We start from the raw sequence: 21979 nt of genomic DNA on the forward strand, positions 1-21979 counted from the left end.
TTTTAAATGTTGTAATGCTGAAGTTGTTTAATTTTGGACATGATACACACTCAGACAACTATTCATTCTGTTCAATCAAATGTTTGTTATTTTCCCATGCTCACAGTGCATTGGCTGTTAATCCCTCCATACATACCGTAACAGAAACAAAGACTTTCAGGAGGACATGCAAAGGCAAAGATCTATTCCACAACAGGCAATCTTGAAAACACTGCATTCTTGAGTCCTTCTTTTGTCCTTGTGTTTATTCCAAGAATACTACTCAGACAAAAAAACCTAGTACCTCACTGGAACATAACAAACAAATGTACGCACATGTCCTACCATAGGAGTACATATTTTGTGCATTTTCACCCTTTTCATATCCACACTAATTCCAATAGACCTATTCTTCTGTTTTTTTCTCCCCCTCCGATCATTGCATTCTTTCTCCCTGTCGCCGCCCCAGTGGTGAGTTGAGCTCACTGCAGAGGGCGGAGTCATGGCGTATATTGCGGGAGGGGCTATTGGATCTGGCAGGCTGAGGAGGTGGTGGCTTGGCAGCATATGCAGGTGGGGTTGACTGATTTGGGCGGGATCAGATCCAGATCTTCATCGTCAGGGATTTCATCGAGCCGGTAACCGTCCTTCAGAAGCTGGATGTTGAGATCCTGGTTGATCTGCTACAGGGGACAGAGGAAAAAAACATAATAATTTCACAATCATAGTAATAAGAACCACACATCTCGTTATTGAGTTGAAATCTTACTTGTTTTAGGTACAACATACAGAACTATAAAATTGCTATGGGTCGTGCTAGTGCTAGTCGTTGTATAGTCAGTCGTACACCTAACACCAAGTAATGGTGTCTAATGATTAAACTGTAGTGAGACAATAAGGAGAAAATGACAACTAAAACACATCTATAGACAGACACATATAGACGAATATATGAATAGAAATGAATGGTGATGAAGCCTTATTGATGTCAGCAAGTGCTGATTGTAATGTATGGATAAATCATGACTGATAGAAACTTCTTAGTTATAAATTGACTAAAGTGAATGGTGGTCAGAGATGAGATTCAGGTTACAGGATAAAGGCCATGGGAATTAACATAAGCAGGACCGTGTCATGACAGGTTATGTAGTGCCTATGACAGCTTATAGCAGGGTTGAGGTGAAATTAACTGTATGTAGTGCATAGATACCTGGTCCCTCAGACATCTCACCTCGGCGGAGGAGTATCCAGACGAAGAGTATCTGGACATGTCAAAGTCATCATCACTGAAACAAGAAAAGATGAATAATAAGGTTCCTGGACCTCCCTAACACCAGGGGGCAACAGAAACAAGATTGATAGCGACAGTAAAAGAAGTCAAACATCCGTAAATAGTACAATATTGTACTATGGTGCTTAATTTCTAGACAAAAAGAGAGGAACTCTCAACTCATTTTGGGATACTTTTATTTATTTATTCTTTATTTAACTAGGCAAGTCAGTTAAGAACAAATTATTATTTACAATGACGGATACTTTCGAAATTGTTGAGTGTTCAGTGTTTCAGGGTATACTCTCCCAGAAAGATTTATGAAAATCAAAATGCAATGCTATGTTATTTTATATCTCCAGGCATCTCCCTAGTAGATAATAAGGTACCACAAAGACTGACATTTCAGAAGGATTCATTTATTCATTCATTCATTTAGACTCCAGTAATGAGTCAGGATCCGCATTCTTAATGACGCTGAACTCTATCAGACACGCCCAAACTCAAGACAACAACCTCAACACAAACACGTACTGTATGCACTTTCATGTATTAATGCATGTGTTTACGTGTTTCTTAGTGTGTGTTCGAGTAAGGGCACATAACATAATACAAAAGCGTGTGTGAGAGAGGAGACCGAGAACAACAATGAGAGTGAAATTGAGTGCCAGTGTGTGTAAGAGAGACAAAGAGAGAACAACAGAAAGAGAATAACTGAGGGAGTGAGTGTGCATGCATAGCTGGAATAAGGGAGACAAACAAGTGTCTCTCTCTCTCTCTGTGTGTTTGTGTGTGTGTGAGGGAGTGAGAGAGAGAACATGACATTATCATTTGGATGGGTAACAGAAAGCTGGGATCAGTAAAGGAGATCCCATCGGCTGAGAACATGATGGAAAACAACAACAACACAGGGTGGGGGACCCATGGGTGCGTCCCAAATGGCACCCTATTCCCTTTATAGTGCACTACTTTTGACACGGGCCCTAATCAAAAGTAATGCACTATTAAAGGAATAGGGTGCCATTTGGGACACAAACCTTCTGTCTCTACACTGTGCAGGGAGCACTGGGAGCACAGTAGGAGGGAGGACCCTGAGCCTCTTTTCCCGGTGGTACAAATCACAAGCCCTCTAATCCGGCACACTGGGAGAAGATGTTCCCTCATTTGGGAATGCCTCTGCCTGCTAAGAGAGAGACTCGGAGCAGAGCTGTAACTGCAAACTTTTCTCGAGTCGTGTCACTCTTTTTTCTGGCAGGGGCTAATCTTTCAGGCTGTATGGAATTCAGGAAAGTAGTTCCCCATGCATTGTGACAGCGCTTTAAAAGGCTGAAGGCTCACAGTGGATCTCTGGAACAGGGCTGTTGGACACCAGTTTTAGAGAAAGTAGCCCAAGACATTAGCAAGATGTGAGATTTGTTTCAATAAGGATTCTTTTTCTCGCCTTGTTTAAATCCCAGAGTAACATTACATTCACTGTTACCTGTCTGTGTCCAGCGTTACCAGGGGCTTCTCATCCGGGCTGGTCTGGTCTAAAGAGGAGTAGCCTTTGTTTGGCACCACCAAACTAAAGAAGATGAGAGAAGAAAGTCTTGGAGATTAGAAGCATAAAACATAGGAGGTGTGTGAAGAGGAGGTGAGAGCCACCAACCCTGTAATCAAATTTAGCAGAAGATAAATGGGGGTACTCCTCAAAGTCAAATCTTAGCTAAATTCCAGTTACTGTGGCGCCAAAATGATGATATTCTGGTTTCCTCTTCCGATCTCTTGAATACAATAGACACGTGGCTAAATCTGGGACAAAACTGTGAAATCATAAATACCATGAACCAGCCTCAACATCAGCAGCAGCAACTGTCCTAGTCAGCCACAGCAAGGCTTAGCACTCTCCTAGCCTGGTTAGTGCGCTTTGGGGTAATCTCTGGCCTCCAGGCTAATGTGGCTGCTGCCTATAAACTGGGGCTCTGGGTTTAGAGGGAGCTGCTCTACCATATCTGATAATCCACCCAGGGACTAGGATTACAGACAAAGGGAATGGGCCCCTGTTAGTGGGTTTGACTGAACCAGGCCCAAGGTTTTTCAACTAAAGTGAGTCTGAGTTTAGCATTCACAATCCACAAGGATACCATTTCTAAAATCCCTGTTTGAAATATTAATGGTTTATGTTTTAAATGTTAAGTGTCATCAGATACACTGGTTGGCTGTCCCCTTGCAGGGTTGGTGTAGAAATTCTTTGAATGGCTGTTCTTTCTCTGCGTAAGAGTTTACAGACAAACCTTTCTCTAACTTGTTATAGAATTTCAAATTGAAGGGACTGTACAAAATGTTACAAAAGAAGTCAACCAAGCACCAAGCTGCCGTGAAATGACGTGGGGACAAATAATAAGAAGAGCATGTTAAAAACATAGGAAACCAATAGTGTGATCTTTATTGTTACCGTGTTCTGGCCATGACGTTGTTCTTCTTTGGTTGGTGGTTGACGGGGCTATTCTTTACTGAGCCCTTCCTGGCCAGCTCTCTCTGTTTCTCTGCCAATCACAGGAGATTCCATCATATACATGAATAAAACTGTCCCCCCATTGTCATCCGGGGAGTCCTTCCTGCTCAACACACAGTACTCAACTCCCGAGCCTCCAGTTTCAGTGCAGACCGAATCGTTTTGCTATCTGACGTAAAACGATGACTGTAAACCCCATCCCCCTTCTTCGATCTGTATCAGATGAAATACTACTACCATTTTCCACAATGTATTCAATTTATTTGCTTGTTCATCTGCTTCTATTCATGTAGTGCAGGGATGGGCAACTTTGATGGGGGTGGGGGCCACAAAAAATCTGAACTCATCATGAGGGGCCGTAGTTGCTCACAGGTCTGCAATTCATGCAATTCTATTCATTTTCCCACAGGGAGAGCAACATTAACTGTTTTACAGCTAATTTCCTGCAATTATACACATTTTGAGACTGGCTAACAAAATCAATGGGAGCCCCTCGGCTGGTAATTCGGCTATGATTACTAAATTTAGACAGCTGTCTGCTAGACTAACTTACCAAACTAAAATTGTTAAGCTGACATGGGATAATTGAGTGGCTGTCAGTGACTGACATAACATGAGAAAAACTGCTGACGCACAACCAAATTCTAACTTGCAACAGTTAGTCATCGACTGAGTAAAACAATTAAATAAGTTGCCCATTCCTTCTTTAGTTGGTCTATAATTTATTTGTTAACATTCAGGTCTATCACTATCTTCCACCTGAAAATGACTAAAATCAATATAAGTAGGCAACTGCACTGCAACACTGGTTGTGCTGACACAGAACACTGTGGTCATTGATACCTCATATAAGCCTATTCCTACTGGAGGGGCATGTCAGTAGTTATTGTAAACTTTGGGCTTGACTTCTATATGACTTCCACACTGGGGCATGTGTGATTGGAATTCCCCTGCAGTGCAGTAAAGAATAACCAAGCTGTCAAGAGATGATTGTGATGCAAAGCCCAATTACCATAAACCTGACACTTTATTTACTTAATCTCTGAAGCACAGTGCTGCTGATCAACTGAGTGCAGGAGAGACAGAGGGAGGGAGATATGGTTATGGGATTGGAAGTTGTCACCTCATTGCTTTTTCAAAGTTGTTGCCCCAGAATACAGTGAGTAAATTCAGCCTGCCACTGCTAGACTGTCAATCAAAGAGGATCTTTATGTGGCTCCAGCAGAATCTGGGTATTGGCTTTGGCCAATAAACCCCAAACAACCATAGGAAGATTAAGGAAGATTAATACACTGAAACTTTATTCATGGAGGAAACAGCCCAGATATTCATATTCAACTATGGCATTATCAGTCAGTAACTCAGAACCTATTTTGACAGCTCTATGCCGAAACATTCCACATAACGTGGTAAAGGAATAATGTTCCAGAGATACAGTTCATGGCAAAGAAGAATTGCATCACTTCAGTGCATCTGGCAGAACCTGCCTTTCTACATGGTTCTTGCATGAAGTGCTGCATGTAGCCTAATAGGAAGAAAAGCAATATCAAAACTGTGAAGGTTCAATCCCACTTTTGTATACACCCATCAGAAATATTTATTGTGCTCACTCACAGAACACAGCGTTGTTGCAAAATAATAGATGAACTACTGACTGAGAGAATTACTTAATTAACTAATTAAAAGGGATACTGTGAGATTCTGGCAATGAAGATGTTTTTCAATTTATGAATTCACTCAAATGCTACAGCTGGTAGTTGTATGTTGTTAAACTGTATATTGACTGACAGACTGAATGATTTAAAAATGGATAGACAGAGATGGTCTTAGTGAAGGTCACCATGTGTTAGTAAACACAGGCACAGTGATTCTGTGATGCTGTACATATGTAGGGAACGAGGAGTGGAGGTGTGTGTGTGTGTGTGTGTGTGTCTGGTGGAGATGCTATAATAAGGCTCACCTATTTTCACTTGCAGTGGGGAGGGCTTGTAGTTCATGGCCACCGTCTCACCTTCTCTAGTGTCAGAGTCAGCCTCAGAGGTGTCAGATGCTGCTGGGTCCTGCTGCAGAACAAAAACAGATGATACTTTTCCCATGTTTGATAAGGACATTTTCTATTAGATGTGTTCACATTTCAAGATTTGCTGTGGTTGTTTTACATTTGACCCCTACGGCACAAATCAGCTTCCATAAACAACAGCCCCATTTGCAATTCCAAAACAGGCAAACCATTGCAGCATAACAACAGGTGGAAATAGGGGGGGGGGGGGTTATATTTTACTGTTTAGGTTAGGCTCTGCTCACGTGAGGTGAAAGCCGGTGACAGAGGCTACTGTTCAGTGTGTGTACGTGTATATGTGCCTGTCTGTGACTCTGCTAGGTCAGTTGCCACTGCCAGAGCACTCTACTGGCGAGGCTGAGCTGGGAGTAGGCCAGTGTGGCTTTCTGTGAGTGACGGCACCCTGGGGTCTGTGACAGAACAGAGGGTATTCCTTTTGGAGCTCCAGTGGTAAGAGAGAGGGAATAGCGTCCCAAATGGCACCCTATTCTCTAAAAAAGTTAATTACATTTGAGTAGTGCACGATAAAGGGAATAGGTTGCCACTTGGGACACAGGCAAGAACTGCTGGGTGGTTGAGGGTCTGGTTGGCTGACTGGTCGGCCTACTCCACTGACAGAGCCCTGCATTATGTTCACCAAAAGCCTAGCCCTGTTACAGCCAGCTAAAGTAGGCCGGAGTGGAGAACCCACATGGGCGAGGCCTGCAAGGCAGCCTGAAAAAAACGCTGCATCCTCTCCAGGGAACTAACTGGCTGACGTGTTGAAACAACAGACCACTAACAACCGGCACAGCAGGCAGGGCCTGAAACAACTCCCTCCCCTGCAGTTTTCCCATTCTGCTGCCTTCAGTTTAACAAGCACAGTTTATTACATTTAAACAGGTACTGTGTAGAGTCTACACTGTAGACAGACATGTCATTAAGCAATAGCCTCCATTTTGGGATTTTATTAGGATCCCCATTAGCTGTTGCAAAAGCAGAAGCTACTCTTCCTTGGGTCCACACAAAACATGAAACATAACATACAGTGCATTCGGAAAGTTTTCAGACCCCAAATGTTGTTACTTTACAGCCTTATTCTAAAATTGATTAAATTGTTTTTTTCTCCTCATCAATCTACACACAATAGCCCCTAATGACAAAGCAAAAATAGGTTTTTCTTTTTCTGTACAAATGCATATTAAAATATAAACTGAAATATCACATTTATGTAAAATGAATAAACAAGAACAGCTCAAGGACAGAACTACATCAAACAATGTTTTAAAGGCACACGAGGCCTACACATACACACAAACTATCTAGGTCAAATAGGGGAGAGGCGTTGTTTATTTTATTTTACCTTTATTTAAAAAGGCAAGTCAGTTAAGAACAAATTCTTATTTTCAATGACGGCCTAGGAACAGTGGGTTAACTGCCTGTTCAGGGGCAGAACGACAGATTTGTACCTTGTCAGCTTGGGGACTTGAACTTGCAACCTTCCGGTTGCTAGTCCACCGCTATAACCACTGCCCTGCCGCCCCAGTTGTGCAGTTAGGTTTTGTTTTATCTGTTTTTTTTAAACCAGGTTTGCCTTTCAATGCAATACTTTTTCCATGCAATATTGGCTCTGTATAATACTGTACTTAAAAAAAAAAAGGGGATTTGGGGACTGTGAAAAGACCCCTGGTGGCATGTCTGGTGGGGTAAGTGTGTGTGTAATCAATTTGGGATTTTCAACACATGGATGTTTCTTATAAAAAGAAGCAGTCTCTCCTCAACTCTTAGCAAAGAGAGACTGACATGCGTAGCATTTATATCAGCCCTCTGGTTACAATGAAGAGCAAGACATGCCGCTCTGTTCTGGTCCAGCTGCAGCTTAACTAGGCTTTTCCTTGCCGCACTCAACCACACAACTGGACAGTAATCAAAATAGGACTAAACTAGAGCCTGCAGGACTTGCTTTTTGGAGAGTTGTGTCAAAAAAGCAGAGCATTTCTTTATTACAGAAGACCTCTCCACATCTTTACAACCATTGAATCTATATGTTTTGACATGACAGTTTACAATGTAAGGTAACAGCAAGTAATTTAATCTCATCAATTTGTTCAACAGCCACAACATTCATTACCAGATTCAGCTGAGGTCTAGAACTTAGGGAATGATTTGTACCAAATACAATGCTCTTAGTTTTAGAGATCTACAGGACCTGTTTATTATTGGCCACCCACTTCAGAACAGACTGCAACTTTCTGTTAAGGGTTACAGTGATTTCATTAGCTGTGGTTTCTGATGGGTATGTGTGACCGACCGGCTCAAATCGGTCTTAAAAGTAGCAAAATGTAAAATTGTGTTTATTTTATACATTGGATAAAAATAGAGACTCAGAGATACAAAATGGTATATCAAACACTACAGTTGAGGAACAATGGGAAAGTAATTTTGCTTTGAAAGTTGATAAACTTTTGAGAAAATGGCCTTTGAATGTTTTGGTATTACTACTGGAGAGCCCTTCTTTGTCTACACCCATTTAGCATTGTTCACACCCTCTTAAGCTTTAGCCAAACCCATCTCTTTAAGGGTTGATCAGAGCGTTCTGCAATAACAACAGCAGTCAAGCACACCTTTAAAGACGTTTATTATACACAGATTCAAAATAGCTATAGAAAACAAATATGTGTTTTGTGGTTGTGACTCTTGGCCATTTATTTTGGGACTGTTCTTAAGTCAGAAGAATTTGGAGTGAGTTAGAAGATTTTATTTGAAAAGGAACTACTATTAAAGTTCATTTGAAAGACTGTGATATTATGTTTTATTTTGATCAAAATTATATGGACCCTGAATGAACTTTTATTGTTAATTTGTTTATTTTTAATGGCAGATTCTTTATCCATAAAATGAAGTGGGCAGAGAACAAACCCATCTTCACACTGTTTAAAAGATAGAATTGAAATATTATTTTGAAATGATCAGTAAGTGTAAAAACAAAAAAGCAAAATGTACCATTAAAAAAATGATGTAATGTCCCAGCTAACAATGACCTGCCAGAGTTTTTTGGGTGGCACACCGTTAGCAGCTCGCAGCGGTCGGGCCTCCGGCAGCAGCATCGGCAAGCCGATAGTCGGCAATGGCTCATCTGTCCACTACTGTTCTTGAGCGGCAAGCCACTATGCTAGGTGGAGGTCTGACCTTTAGTGGAAGAACTTCGGCATGTCAATATGCGGACCGAGGTGTGTGATCTGCTGTAACACACTGCTACTATTGCTGAAAACAATATATAAATATATATAAATATATATATAAATAAATAAATGTATTTATATATAAATATATATATATATATATATATATATATAAATAAATAAATAAATATATATATATATATTTATATATATATAAATAAATATAAATATATATTTATATATAAATATAAATATATATATATATATATATATATATATATAAATATATATTTATATATTTATATATATATATAAAAATAAATAAATAAATAAATAAATATACACAGTTGAAGTCAGAAGTATACATACACCTTCGCCAAATACATTTAAATTCAGTTGATCACAATTCCTGACATTTAATCCTAGTAAAAATTCCCTGTCTTAGGTCAGTTAGGAATGTGAAATGTCAATAATAGTAGAGAATTATTTATTTCAGCTTTTATTTCTTTCATCACATTCCCAGTGGGTCAGAAGTTAACATACACTCAATTAGTATTTGGTAGCATTGGCTATAACTGAGTCAGGTTTGTAGGCCTCGCTTTTTAAGTTCTGCCCACAAATGTTCTATGGGATTGAGGTCAGGGCTTTGTGACGGCCACTCCTATACCATGACTTTGTTGTCCTTAAGCCATTTTGCCACAACTTTGGAAGTATGCTTGGGGTCATTGTCCATTTGGAATACCCATTTGCGACCAAGCTTTAACTGAGTTGTTGCTTCAATATATCCACATAATTTTTCTACCTCGTGATGCCATCTATTTTGTGAAGTGCACCATGTCCCTCCTGCAGCAAAGCACCCCCACAACATGACGCTGCCACCTCCGTGCTTCACGGTTGGGATGGTGTTCTTTGGCTTGCAAGACTCCTCCTTTTTCCTCCAAACATAACGACGGTCATGATGGCCAAACAGTTGTATTTTTGTTTCATCAGACCAGAGGACATTTCTCCAAAAAGTACGATCTTTGTCCCTATGTACAGTTGAAAAACGTAGTCTGGCTTTTTCATGGCGGTTTTAGAGCAGTGGCTTCTTCCTTTCAGGTTATGTCGATATAGGGCTCGTTTTACTGTGGATATAGATACTTTTGTACCTGTTTACTCCAGCATCTTCACAAGGTCCATTGCTGTTGTTCTGGGATTGATTTGCACTTTTCGCACCAAAGTACATTCATCTCTAGGAGACAGAATGCGTCTCCTTCCTGAGCTGTAATGGCAGCTGGGTGGTCCCATGGTGTTTATACTTGTGTACTATTGTTAGTAGAGATGAACGTGGTAACTTCAGGCATTTGGAAATTGCTCCCACGAATGAACAAGACTTGTGGCTGGTTATTGGCTGATTTCTTTTGATTTTCCTATGATGTCAAGCAAAGAGGCACTGAGTTTGAAGGTAGGCCTTGAAATACAACCACAGGTACACCTCCAATTTACTCAAATTTGGTCAATTAGCCTTTCAAAAGCTTCTAAAGCCATGACGTAATATTCTGGAATTTTCCAAGCTGTTTAAAGGCGCAGTCAATTAAACTTCTGACCCACTGGAATTGTGATACAGATAAGTGAAATAATCTGTCTGTAAACAATTGTTGGAAAAATTACTTGTGTCATGCACAAAGTAGATGTCTTAACCGGCTTGCCAAAACTATAGTTTGTTAACTTCTTATGGCTGGGGGGCAGTATTGAGTAGCTTGGATGAATAAGGTGCCCAAAGTAAACAGCCTGCTCCTCAGTCTCAGTTGATAATATATGCATATTATTAGTAGTATTGGATAGAAAACACTCTGAAGTTTCTAAAACTGTTTGTATGATGTCTGTGAGTATAACAGAACTCATATGGCAGGCGAAAACCTGAGGAGAAATCAAAACAGGAAGTGAGAAATTTGAGGTTGGTATGTACTCAAAACAGTTCCCATTGAAATCCCCTTTGAGATATGAATGGAGATTCACTTCCTAGGGCTTCCGTCAACCGTCTATAGAAATTTGAATGAGGCTTCTACTGTGTTGTGGGACTGAATGACAGCAGAATGAATCAGGTGTCTGGCAGTCAGCCATTTTCTGGTCATTCGCATTTCACATGATAGCGACCTGCGTTCCATGGCTCCTGAAGACCCAAAAGGAATACTTCGTTTGCAACTTTATTTAAGATTAATGATAAAAAAAACATCCTAAATGATTGATTCTGCACTTAGTTTGAAATGTTTCTTCGACCTGTAATATACATTTTTGAAGTTTTTGTCCGACTTAACGCTGACAAGAACGAGCGTTAGGATATGTATACCAAACCCGCTAACAAAAGTACCTAATTTGACATAAATAATGGACATTATCGAACAAATCAAGCATTTATTGTGGAACTGGGATTCCTTGGAGTGCATGCTGACAAAGATCAAAGGTAAGGGAAAATTTAGCATGTAATTTATGGTTTATGTTGACTACAACATGGTGGCTAATTTGACTCGATTGTTCTGAGCGCCGTCTCAGATTATTGCATGGTTTGCTTTTTCCTATAATTCCATATGTATAACTTGTATTATCATCTACATTTTTGATGAGTATTTCTGTTGAATCGATGTGGCTATGCAATGTAAACTCAGATTTTTTTATATAAATGTGAACTTTATCAAACAAAACATAAATGTATTATGTAACATGGAAGTCCTATGAGTGTCATCTGATGAAGATCATCAAAAGTTAGTGATTCATTTTCTCTCCAGTTGTGCTTTTTGTTACTCCTCTCTTTGGCTGGGAAAATGGCTGTGTTTTTCTGTGGCTTGGTGGTGACCTAACATAATCGTTTGTGGTGCTTTCGCTGTAAATCCTATATGAAATTGGAGACTGGTGGGATTAACAACAAGACTACCTTTAAAGATACATGTATGTTTGAGGAATTTTAATTATGAGATTTCTGTTGTTTTGAATTAGGCGCCCTGCACTTTCACTGGCTGTTGTCATATCATCCCGTTAACGGGATTGCAGCCCAAAGTTAACAAGAAATTTGCGGAGTGGTTGAAAAACTAGCTTTAATGACTTAAGTGTATGTAAACTTCCGACTTCAACTGTGTGTATATATTTATTTTAATAAAAACCACAGTCTCAACGTCAACAGTGAACAGGCGACTCCGAGATGCTGGCCTTCTAGGTAAAGTTGCAAAGAAAAAAACATCTTATACTGGCGAATAAAAATAAAAGATTAAGATGGGCAAAAGAACACAGGCACTGGACAGAGGACCTCTGCCTAGAAGGCCTGCATCCCGGAGTCGCCTCTTCACTGTTGACGTTGAGACTGGTGTTTTGCGGGTACTAATTAATGAAGCTGCCAATTGAGTACTTGTGAGGGGTCTGTTTCTCAAACTAGACACTGTAATGTACTTGTCCTCTTGCTCAGTTGTGCATTCTCGTTAGAGCCAGTTTACGCTGTTCTGTGAAGGGAGTAGTATACAGCGTTGTACGAGATCTTCAGATTCTTGGCAATTTCTCGCATGAAATAGCCTTTATTTCTCAGAACAAGAATAGACTGATGAGTTTCAGAAGAAAATTCTTTGTTTCTGGCCATTTTGAGCCTGCAATTGAACCCACAAATGCTGATGCTCCAGATACTCAACTAGTCTAAAGAAGGCCAGTTTTATTGCTTCTTCAAATCAACACAACAGTTTTCAGCTGCGCTAACATGATTGCAAAAGGGTTTTCTAAAGATACACTTGGATTAGCTAGCACAATGTGCCATTGGAACACAGGAGGTTGCTGATAATGGGCCTCTGTACACCTATGTAGATATTCCATAAAAAACGTCCAGTTTCCAGCTACAATAGTCATTTACAACATTAACAATGTCTACACTGTATTTCTGATCAATTTCATGTTATTTTAATGGACAAAAAAATTGCTTTTCTTTCAAAAACAACGCAATTTCTAAGTGACCTCAAACTTTTGAACCATAGTGTAGATGTTACAGACCTATAAACAGTGCAGGCTCTAGACTTAAGAGGCCCCTAGGCAATATTTCTGTAAAGTCTTCCTTAGTTTTCAATTTCCATTAAGAAATGTTACAATGTTCTAAACAAGTTTAAAAATAAGATAGATTTCTCTCAATCGTTGGCGGAATAACTTGATCAGAGGTGATGAGTCAGAACATTTTACAATCTGAAGATTCATGCAAACCAGGAAATGCATTTAAACAGAATATGGACACAAACCACCCTACGTGTCTATGGGGATATCATTGTGTGTGTGTTGCTTAAGGTATTGAAGATGGACAGGACGGTTTCATGTCTAATGTTGTGGGGCGCATGTGCTAGTGGAGCTTGAGGGTGAGTGATGTCGCCAACATCTTTCAGGAACCAGACAGCAGAGAGAAGTTCTGTTGAAGAAATGCCACAATTTAAGATGCATAGACTTTCAAAACAATTGTTTAACGTATGAATTTCCCCCTCTTTCCCCCATCATGATATTCTAAGAAATGTAAAGATGACAGGTGATGGTATACACAATATGTAGTGTTGATTTGACACTACATACCAATTCAGTTTATGATTTGGACAACAAAGCAACAGCTATCAATGACAAATCCCCCCCAAAATCCTGAGCTGTCCTCACTGCAAGAAAACTCTCTCTAAAATAATTTATCCTAGTTGTCATACCTGAGCCTTGAGCCTGAGGAACAAGGTCAAGAATCCACAAATTCAAGCTAACATTAACCCTACACCCGATCAAAACACCCCATTAAATGGTCCAAAAGGTTGTACCAATCATGCCATTCATATGGGGATATGTGGTACCACACAGCAGGTAAGGGGCACCTTTTAATGGTGATTCGCAAACCACACAGAAGGTAAAGGACGCCTTTTAATGGTGATTCATAACCTTTTGAGAATTAGGGTGCAGGTCCGCAATGGAAGACCAATCTCCGAAATATGTATCGGAACTACTATAAGGCTTTACATGAATTTCACATGAAGTTGTACGATGTTTACACTTCTATATTCATGGGAATCAAGCAGTAAATGTACTCATACCAACTGTTTACCACACCATAATTCTCAAAAGGTTATGAATCACCATTAAAAGGCACCCTTTACCTGCTGTGTGATACCACATATAAACGTTGTCCTGTGGAATCCTCTGGAGAGAACAGCTCATCATCTGGATCACCTTGCTCGCACATCGGTCTCTATTAAAACCCAGTCGGTGTCTATGAGGTCCCAGTAGAAAGCCAAGGTGAATTGATGTCACCTAAAAATGTATGTAAGTTATATGCAAAATTAAAGTATGTTTAAGTTATGGTTATTGTTTGATATGTTATATCATGACAAACAGTATGGCTAAGGTTAATGTTAACAAGGACCCTAGGAACTATCATATGTCAATAAGTCAATAATGCCTTCAGGGTTAATGTTAAGGACTTCAAGTTAGTTGACGGACGCTAACGTTAGCTAAGTTGGCAGACAACTTTAGGTTTGGCCAACTAACGTTACATGAACAATAAAAGTGCCCGACAGTTGTCCGGTAACACAAACAATAAAAGGGAGCCAGAAAGTTAACATTTAGCTGGTTACTGTTGGTAAATTGACAAAGTTTAAAAATAGTAAAGCGATTTGCTTAGTTAGCTAGCTCAAATCAAATTTTATTTGTCACATGTGTCGAATAGAACAAGTGTAGACCTTACCGTGAAATGCTTACTTACAAGCCCTTAACCAACTATGCAGTTCAAGAAGAGATAAGAAAAGATTTACCAAATAAAGTAATGTAAAAAAAAAAAATAGTAAAAAGTAACACAATAACATAACAACAAAGAGGCTATATACAGGGAGTACCGGTACTGAGTCAGTGTGCGGGGGTATAGGTTAGAGGTAATTTGTACATGGAGGTGGTGGGGGTGTCAATGTAATAGTCCGATGGCCATTTGATTAATTGTTCAGCAGTCTTATGGCTTGGGGGAAGAAAGTGTTAAGGAACCTTTTGGTCCTAGCCTTGGCGCTCCGGTACCACTAGCCGTGAGGTAGCAGGAAAACAGTCTATGACTTGGGTGACCTGATATCTTGACAATTCTATGGGCTTTCCTCTGACACCGCCTATTATATAGGTCCTGGATGGCAGGAAGCTTGGCCCCAGTGATGTACTGGGCCATACGCACTACCCTCTGTAGCGCCTTACGGTCAGATGCAGAGCAGTTACCATACCAGGCGGTGATGCAACCGGTCAGGATGCTCTCGATGGTGCAGCTGTAGAACTTTGAGGATCTGGGGACCCAAGCCAAATCTTTACAGTCTCCTGAGGGGGAAAAGGTTTTGTCGTGCCCTTTTCACGACTGTCTTGGTATGTTTGGGCCATGATAGATCGTTGGTCATGTGGACACCAAACTCTCGACCCACTCCTCTACAGCCCTGTTGATGTTAATGGGGGCCTGTTCGACCTGCCTTTTCCTGTAGTCTACGATCAGCTCCTTTGTCTTGCTCATATTAAGGGAGACATTGTCCTGGCACCACGCTGCCAGGTCTCTGACCTCCTCCCTATAGGCAGTCTCATCATTGCTGGTGATCAGGCCTACCAGTGTTGTGTCGTCAGCAAACTTAATGATGGTGTTAATGATGGTAATGATGGAGTGGTGTTTGGCCACGCAGTCGTGGGTGAAGAGGGAATACAGGAGGGGACTAAGTACACACCCCTGAGGTGTCCCAGTGTTGAGGATCAGAGTGGCAGATGTGCTGTTGCCTACCCTTACCACCAGGAAGTCCAGGATCCAGTTGCAGAGGGAGGTGTTTAGTCCCAGGGTCATAAGCGAAGTGATGAGCTTCGTGGGCACTATGGTGAACACTGAACTGTAATCAATAGAGAGAATAAAGTAGACGGCGCGCGTCAAACATCTGATTTATGACCCTATGTCCGGATGACGCGTACATGCCCAAATATGGGCTTCCGGACAGGATATCCTGGCAGGAAGGTGTCACGTGGTTATGGCCATATAATTGCGTCCTGCTCCTATTGTCGCGTGTTAGAGGGTGTGTTATTTTATATCTATATTGCATCTATACCTTTGAAGTTGTCATGAGGATTGATGTGTAGGGACCTGGTTGAACTGGGGGGAATGTGTTTGAACATTTCAAAGAGGATGGACCCACACCCCACCTATTTTATTGCCCTTAGGGTTGTTGTCTATGAAACAGGAATGTCCGGGGGGAGGTGGGATTGTGTTGGCCGCAGACGCATTATAAATAAGACCCAGAACAACACATGCGGCCCCAGAACACTAAACAAGATTTTAAAAATAAAACCCAGAACATTAAACAGAAAATTATGTCTCCTAGGCCAATTCTCAGGGTGCTATGCATCTCTTGTCACGAACCCTATGATAAAAGCATCAAGGGCATTTTATATGAGGCCCCTGAATGTTTTAAGATACGAGTGATGGACATATGGCTTACATATTCCAACCTGAGGATTCAACTGTGAAGATTTTCACAGACAGTGGTCCCAAACCCCTTTATCATGCAAAACCCGGGAGTTTTTCTCCTGTGCAGCGTATGAGAGAATGGCTTAAGATAAGGCTAGCGCTCTGTCAAATTGAACAGGCCCTGAGTGGTACAACCCTGACAGGCTATGCATTGGAAGAGCTTGTATGCGGGCGCAGTGATTTGAAAGCCATAAGGATCTCTTCAACGACTCCAAAGTGACGATTTTAGCATGTGAACAATTTGATAGTACAAAAGCGACAAAGTCTGTCACTTCATATGCATTTTCCAAAGCCTGAAAGGATGTAAACTTTTTTATGCTTGTGTTTAGCTTTAAATTGATTGATTACCCTATATTCATAACTCTGATGAATAAGCTGGACAGTCTTTTCCGAAATCGTGAACAATTACGTCGCTGGCCGCTTCTATCCTTAACCTCTCTAAGGTACGTGGGATGCTAGCGTCCCATCTGGCCAACATCCAGTGAGATTGCAGAGCGCCAATAAAAATTCACAAAAAAAAAACATATTTTACATAGGTTTAAAGATGAACTTCTTGTTAAACCAACCACAGTGTCATAAAATATATACAAATCATACCTAGCCCAGAACATACCTAGCCCAGAACATAGCCCAGTTGACAAATTATTACAAACAGTAACCAGCCAAGCAGAAGCTTTACAAAACTCAGAAATAGAGATAAAATTAATCCCTTACCTTTGATGATCTTCATATGGTGGCAATCCGAAGACATTCATTTACTCGATAAATGTTCCTTTTGTTCGATGAAGACTCTTTATATCCAAAAACCTCCGTTTTGTTAGCGCGTTTTCTTCAGTAATCCACAGGCTCAAACACAGTCAAAACAATCAGACAAAAAATCCAAATTGTATCCGTAAAGTTCATAGAAACATGTCAAACGATGTTTATATTCAATCCTCAGGTTGTTTTTTAGCCTAAATGATCTATTATATTTCAACCGGACAATAACATCGTCAATATAAAAGGTAAACAAGAAATGCACATGCGCATGAAAAAGCTCTGCGACATGGTAGGTTCCACTCATTCAGACTGGTCTTACTCCCTCATTTATAAGAATACAAGCCTGAAACTTTCTAAAGACTGTTGACATCTAGTGGAAGGCATAGGAACTGTAAAATGAGTCCTAAGTCAATGGATACTGTAATGGCATTGAATAGAAAACTACAAAAACAAAAAAAAACAACTTCCTGAATGGATTTTTCTCAAGTTTTCGCCTACTAAATCAGTTCTGTTATACTCACAGACACTATTGTAACAGTTTTGGAAACTTTAGAGTGTTTTCTATCCAAATCTACCAGTTATATGCATATCATATCTTCTGGGCCCGAGTAGCCCGAATGTTCCTTTTGTTCGACAAAGTATCTCTTTATATCCGAAAACCTCAGTTTTGTTTGCACGTTTTCTTCAGTAATCCACAGGCTCAAACGCAGTCACAACAGGGAGACGAAAAATCCAAATTGTATCCGTAAAGTTCATAGAAACATGTCAACGATGTTTATATTCAATCCTCAGGTTGTTTTTAGCCCAAATAATCGATAACATTTAAACAGGACAATAACGTCGTCAATATAAAAGGTAAACAAGAAAGGCACTCTCTCGGTCGCACGCATGAAAAGCTCTGTCACACAGCAGGGTCCAATAATTCAGACTGCTCTTACTCCCTCATTTTTCAGAATACAAGCCTGAAACAATTTCTTAAAACTGTTGACATCTAGTGGAAGGCATAGGAACTGCAATTTAAGATCTAAGTCAATGGATACTGTAATGGCATTGAATAGAAAACTACAAAAAAAGAAAAATCCTACTCCCTGAACTGATTTTTCTCAGGTTTTCACCTGCCAAATCAGTTCTGTTATACTCACATACATTAATTTCAATTAATTAATTAATTAATTAATTTCAATTTCATTCATTAATTAATTGATCTGGCCAAGGCTTTCGACTCTGTCAATCACCACATCCTCATCGGCAGACTCAACAGCCTTGGTTTCTCAAATGATTGCCTCGCCTGGTTCACCAACTACTTCTCTGATAGAGTTCAGTGTGTCAAATCGGAGGGTCTGTTGTCCGGACCTCTGGCAGTCTCTATGGGGGTGCCACAGGGTTCAATTCTTGGACCGACTCTCTTCTCTGTATACATCAATGAGGTCGCTCTTGCTGCTGGTGAGTCTCTGATCCACCTCTACGCAGACGACACCATTCTGTATACTTCCGGCCCTTCTTTGGACACTGTGTTAACAACCCTCCAGGCAAGCTTCAATGCCATACAACTCTCCTTCCGTGGCCTCCAATTGCTCTTAAATACAAGTAAAACTAAATGCATGCTCTTCAACCGATCGCTACCTGTACCTACCCGCCTGTCCAACATTACTACTCTGGACGGCTCTGACTTAGAATACGTGGACAACTACAAATACTTAGGTGTCTGGTTAGACTGTAAACTCTCCTTCCAGACCCATATCAAACATCTCCATCCAAAGTTAAATCTAGAATTGGCTTCCTATTTCGCAACAAAGCATCCTTCACTCATGCTGCCAAACATACCCTTGTAAAACTGACCATCCTACCAATCCTCAACTTTGGCGATGTCATTTACAAAATAGCCTCCAATACCCTACTCAAATTGGATGCAGTCTATCACAGTGCAATCCGTTTTGTCACCAAAGCCCCATATACTACCCACCATTGCGACCTGTACGCTCTCGTTGGCTGGCCCTCGCTTGATACTCGTCGCCAAACCCACTGGCTCCATGTCATCTACAAGACCCTGCTAGGTAAAGTCCCCCCTTATCTCAGCTCGCTGGTCACCATTGCATCTCCCACCTGTAGCACACGCTCCAGCAGGTATATCTCTCTAGTCACCCCCAAAACCAATTATTTCTTTGGCCGCCTCTCCTTCCAGTTCTCTGCTGCCAATGACTGGAACGAACTACAAAAATCTCTGAAACTTGAAACACTTACAGTGCCTTGCGAAAGTATCCGGCCCCCTTGAACTTTGCGACCTTTTGCCACATTTCAGGCTTCAAACATAAAGATATAAAACTGTATTTTTTTGTGAAGAATCAACAACAAGTGGGACACAATCATGAAGTGGAACGACATTTATTGGATATTTTAAACTTTTTTAACAAATCAAAAACTGAAAAATTGGGCGTGCAAAATTATTCAGCCCCCTTAAGTTAATACTTTGTAGCGCCACCTTTTGCTGCGATTACAGCTGGAAGTCGCTTGGGGTATGTCTCTATCAGTTTTGCACATCGAGAGACTGAAATTTTTTCCCATTCCTCCTTGCAAAACAGCTCGAGCTCAGTGAGGTTGGATGGAGAGCATTTGTGAACAGCAGTTTTCAGTTCTTTCCACAGATTCTCGATTGGATTCAGGTCTGGACTTTGACTTGGCCATTCTAACACCTGGATATGTTTATTTTTGAACCATTCCATTGTAGATTTTGCTTTATGTTTTGGATCATTGTCTTGTTGGAAGACAAATCTCCGTCCCAGTCTCAGGTCTTTTGCAGAATCCATCAGGTTTTCTTCCAGAATGGTCCTGTATTTGGCTCCATACATCTTCCCATCAATTTTAACCATCTTCCCTGTCCCTGCTGAAGAAAAGCAGGCCCAAACCATGATGCTGCCACCATCCCCACTGTCAAACATGGTGGTGTGTTCAGCTGTGTTGCTTTTACGCCAAACATAACATTTGCATTGTTGCCAAAAAGTTCAATTTTGGTTTCATCTGACCAGAGCACCTTCTTCCACATGTTTGGTGTGTCTCCCAGGTGGCTTGTGGCAAACTTTTTATGGATATCTTTAAGAAATGGCTTTCTTCTTGCCACTCTTCCATAAAGGCCAGATTTGTGCAATATACGACTGATTGTTGTCCTATGGACAGAGTCTTCCACCTCAGCTGTAGATCTCTGCAGTTCATCCAGAGTGATCATGGGCCTCTTGGCTGCATCTCTGATCAGTCTTCTCCTTGTATGAGCTGAAAGTTTAGAGGGACGGCCAGGTCTTGGTAGATTTGCAGTGGTCTGATACTCCTTCCATTTCAATATTATCGCTTGCACAGTGCTCCTTGGGATGTTTAACGCTTGGGAAATCTTTTTGTATCCAAATCCGGCTTTAAACTTCTTCACAACAGTATCTCGGACCTGCCTGGTGTGTTCCTTGTTCTTCATGATGCTCTCTGCGCTTTTAACGGACCTCTGAGACTATCACAGTGCAGGTGCATTTATACAGAGACATGATTACACACAGGTGGATTGTATTTATCATCATTAGTCATTTAGGTCAACATTGGATCATTCAGAGATCCTCACTGAAGGGGCTGAATAATTTTGCACGCCCAATTTTTCAGTTTTTGATTTGTTAAAAAAGTTTGAAATATCCAATAAATGTCGTTCCACTTCATGATTGTGTCCCACTTGTTGTTGATTCTTCACAAAAAAATACAGTTTTATATCTTTATGTTTGAAGCCTGAAATGTGGCAAAAGGTCGCAAAGTTCAAGGGGGCCGAATACTTTCGCAAGGCACTGTATCTCCCTCACTAGCTTTAAGCACCAACTGTCAGAGCAGCTCACATATTACTGCACCTGTACATAGCCCACCTATAATTTAGCCCAAACAACTACCTCTTTCCCTACTGTATTTAATTTATTTATTTATTTTGCTCCTTTGCACCTCCATTATTTGTATTTCTACTTTGCACATTCTCCCATTGCAAATCTACCATTCCAGTGTTTTACTTGCTATATTGTATTTACTTTGCCACCATGGCCTTTTTGCCTTTACCTCCCTTATCTCACCTCATTTGCTCACATCGTATATAGACTTGTTTATACTGTATTATTGACTGTATGTTTGTTTTACTCCATGTGTAACTCTGTGTCGTTGTATGTGTCGAACTGCTTTGCTTTATCTTGGCCAGGTCGCAATTGTAAATGAGAACTTGTTCTCAACTTGCCTACCTGGTTAAATAAAGGTGAAATAAATACATCAATTAAAAAATGTACAGTTTTGGAACCTTTAGAGTGTTTTCTATCTAAATCCACCAATTATTTGCATATCCTAGCTTCTGGGCCTGAGAAGAAGGCAGTTTAATTTGGGCACGCTTGTTTGAGTACAACGGTTGTTTCTTCCATGGTTGTAAATCTTGCTTTGTGCCCCAGGACGTGTGTCCTAACCCAAAAGAGTTTCAAGACAAATTGGAATCTTTACAGGCTACTTACGGGTTAAAAGTGAATGTGATGTGGGCGCATGAATGGATCGCACTCAAAAAGTCTGATCCTCATGTTCGAGCCTTCCTTTCCAGCTTTGACACACCAGAACCCTTGGAACCACGACAGACCTTGTATGGAGTACGTACCAATGCTTTAACATTGGGGTATGTAGTGCAACCCGACGAGACAATAGGATATGTAGATTTTACATCACTTTATCCTCATGTAATGACTTCCGCATGCTATCCTATGGGGAATCC

General features: G+C 40.6%; 1 protein-coding gene across 2 annotated transcripts in view; it reads right to left on the bottom strand.

Annotated features, from left to right (window-relative positions):
- Positions 1 to 21979, bottom strand: part of LOC110528276 (protein FAM219A) — a 24735-nt gene continuing 2756 nt past the window's right edge. Inside the window, exons 2-6 of one of the 2 annotated variants that reach the window (XM_021610212.2) lie at positions 5704 to 5806; positions 3684 to 3774; positions 2730 to 2813; positions 1211 to 1265; positions 1 to 662 (exon numbers count right to left, since the gene is read on the bottom strand). In XM_021610212.2, coding sequence (XP_021465887.2) covers positions 504 to 662; positions 1211 to 1265; positions 2730 to 2813; positions 3684 to 3774; positions 5704 to 5806 — 492 coding nt within the window. In that variant the 3' untranslated portion in view covers positions 1 to 503. Of the gene's footprint in view, positions 663 to 1189; positions 1266 to 2729; positions 2814 to 3683; positions 3775 to 5703; positions 5807 to 21979 lie in introns of both variants that reach the window. The other variant, XM_021610211.2, reaches the window with a different exon arrangement.

This window comes from Oncorhynchus mykiss, chromosome 7 (genome assembly GCF_013265735.2).
Source record: "Oncorhynchus mykiss isolate Arlee chromosome 7, USDA_OmykA_1.1, whole genome shotgun sequence".
NCBI classification, from domain to species: Eukaryota; Metazoa; Chordata; class Actinopteri; order Salmoniformes; family Salmonidae; genus Oncorhynchus; species Oncorhynchus mykiss.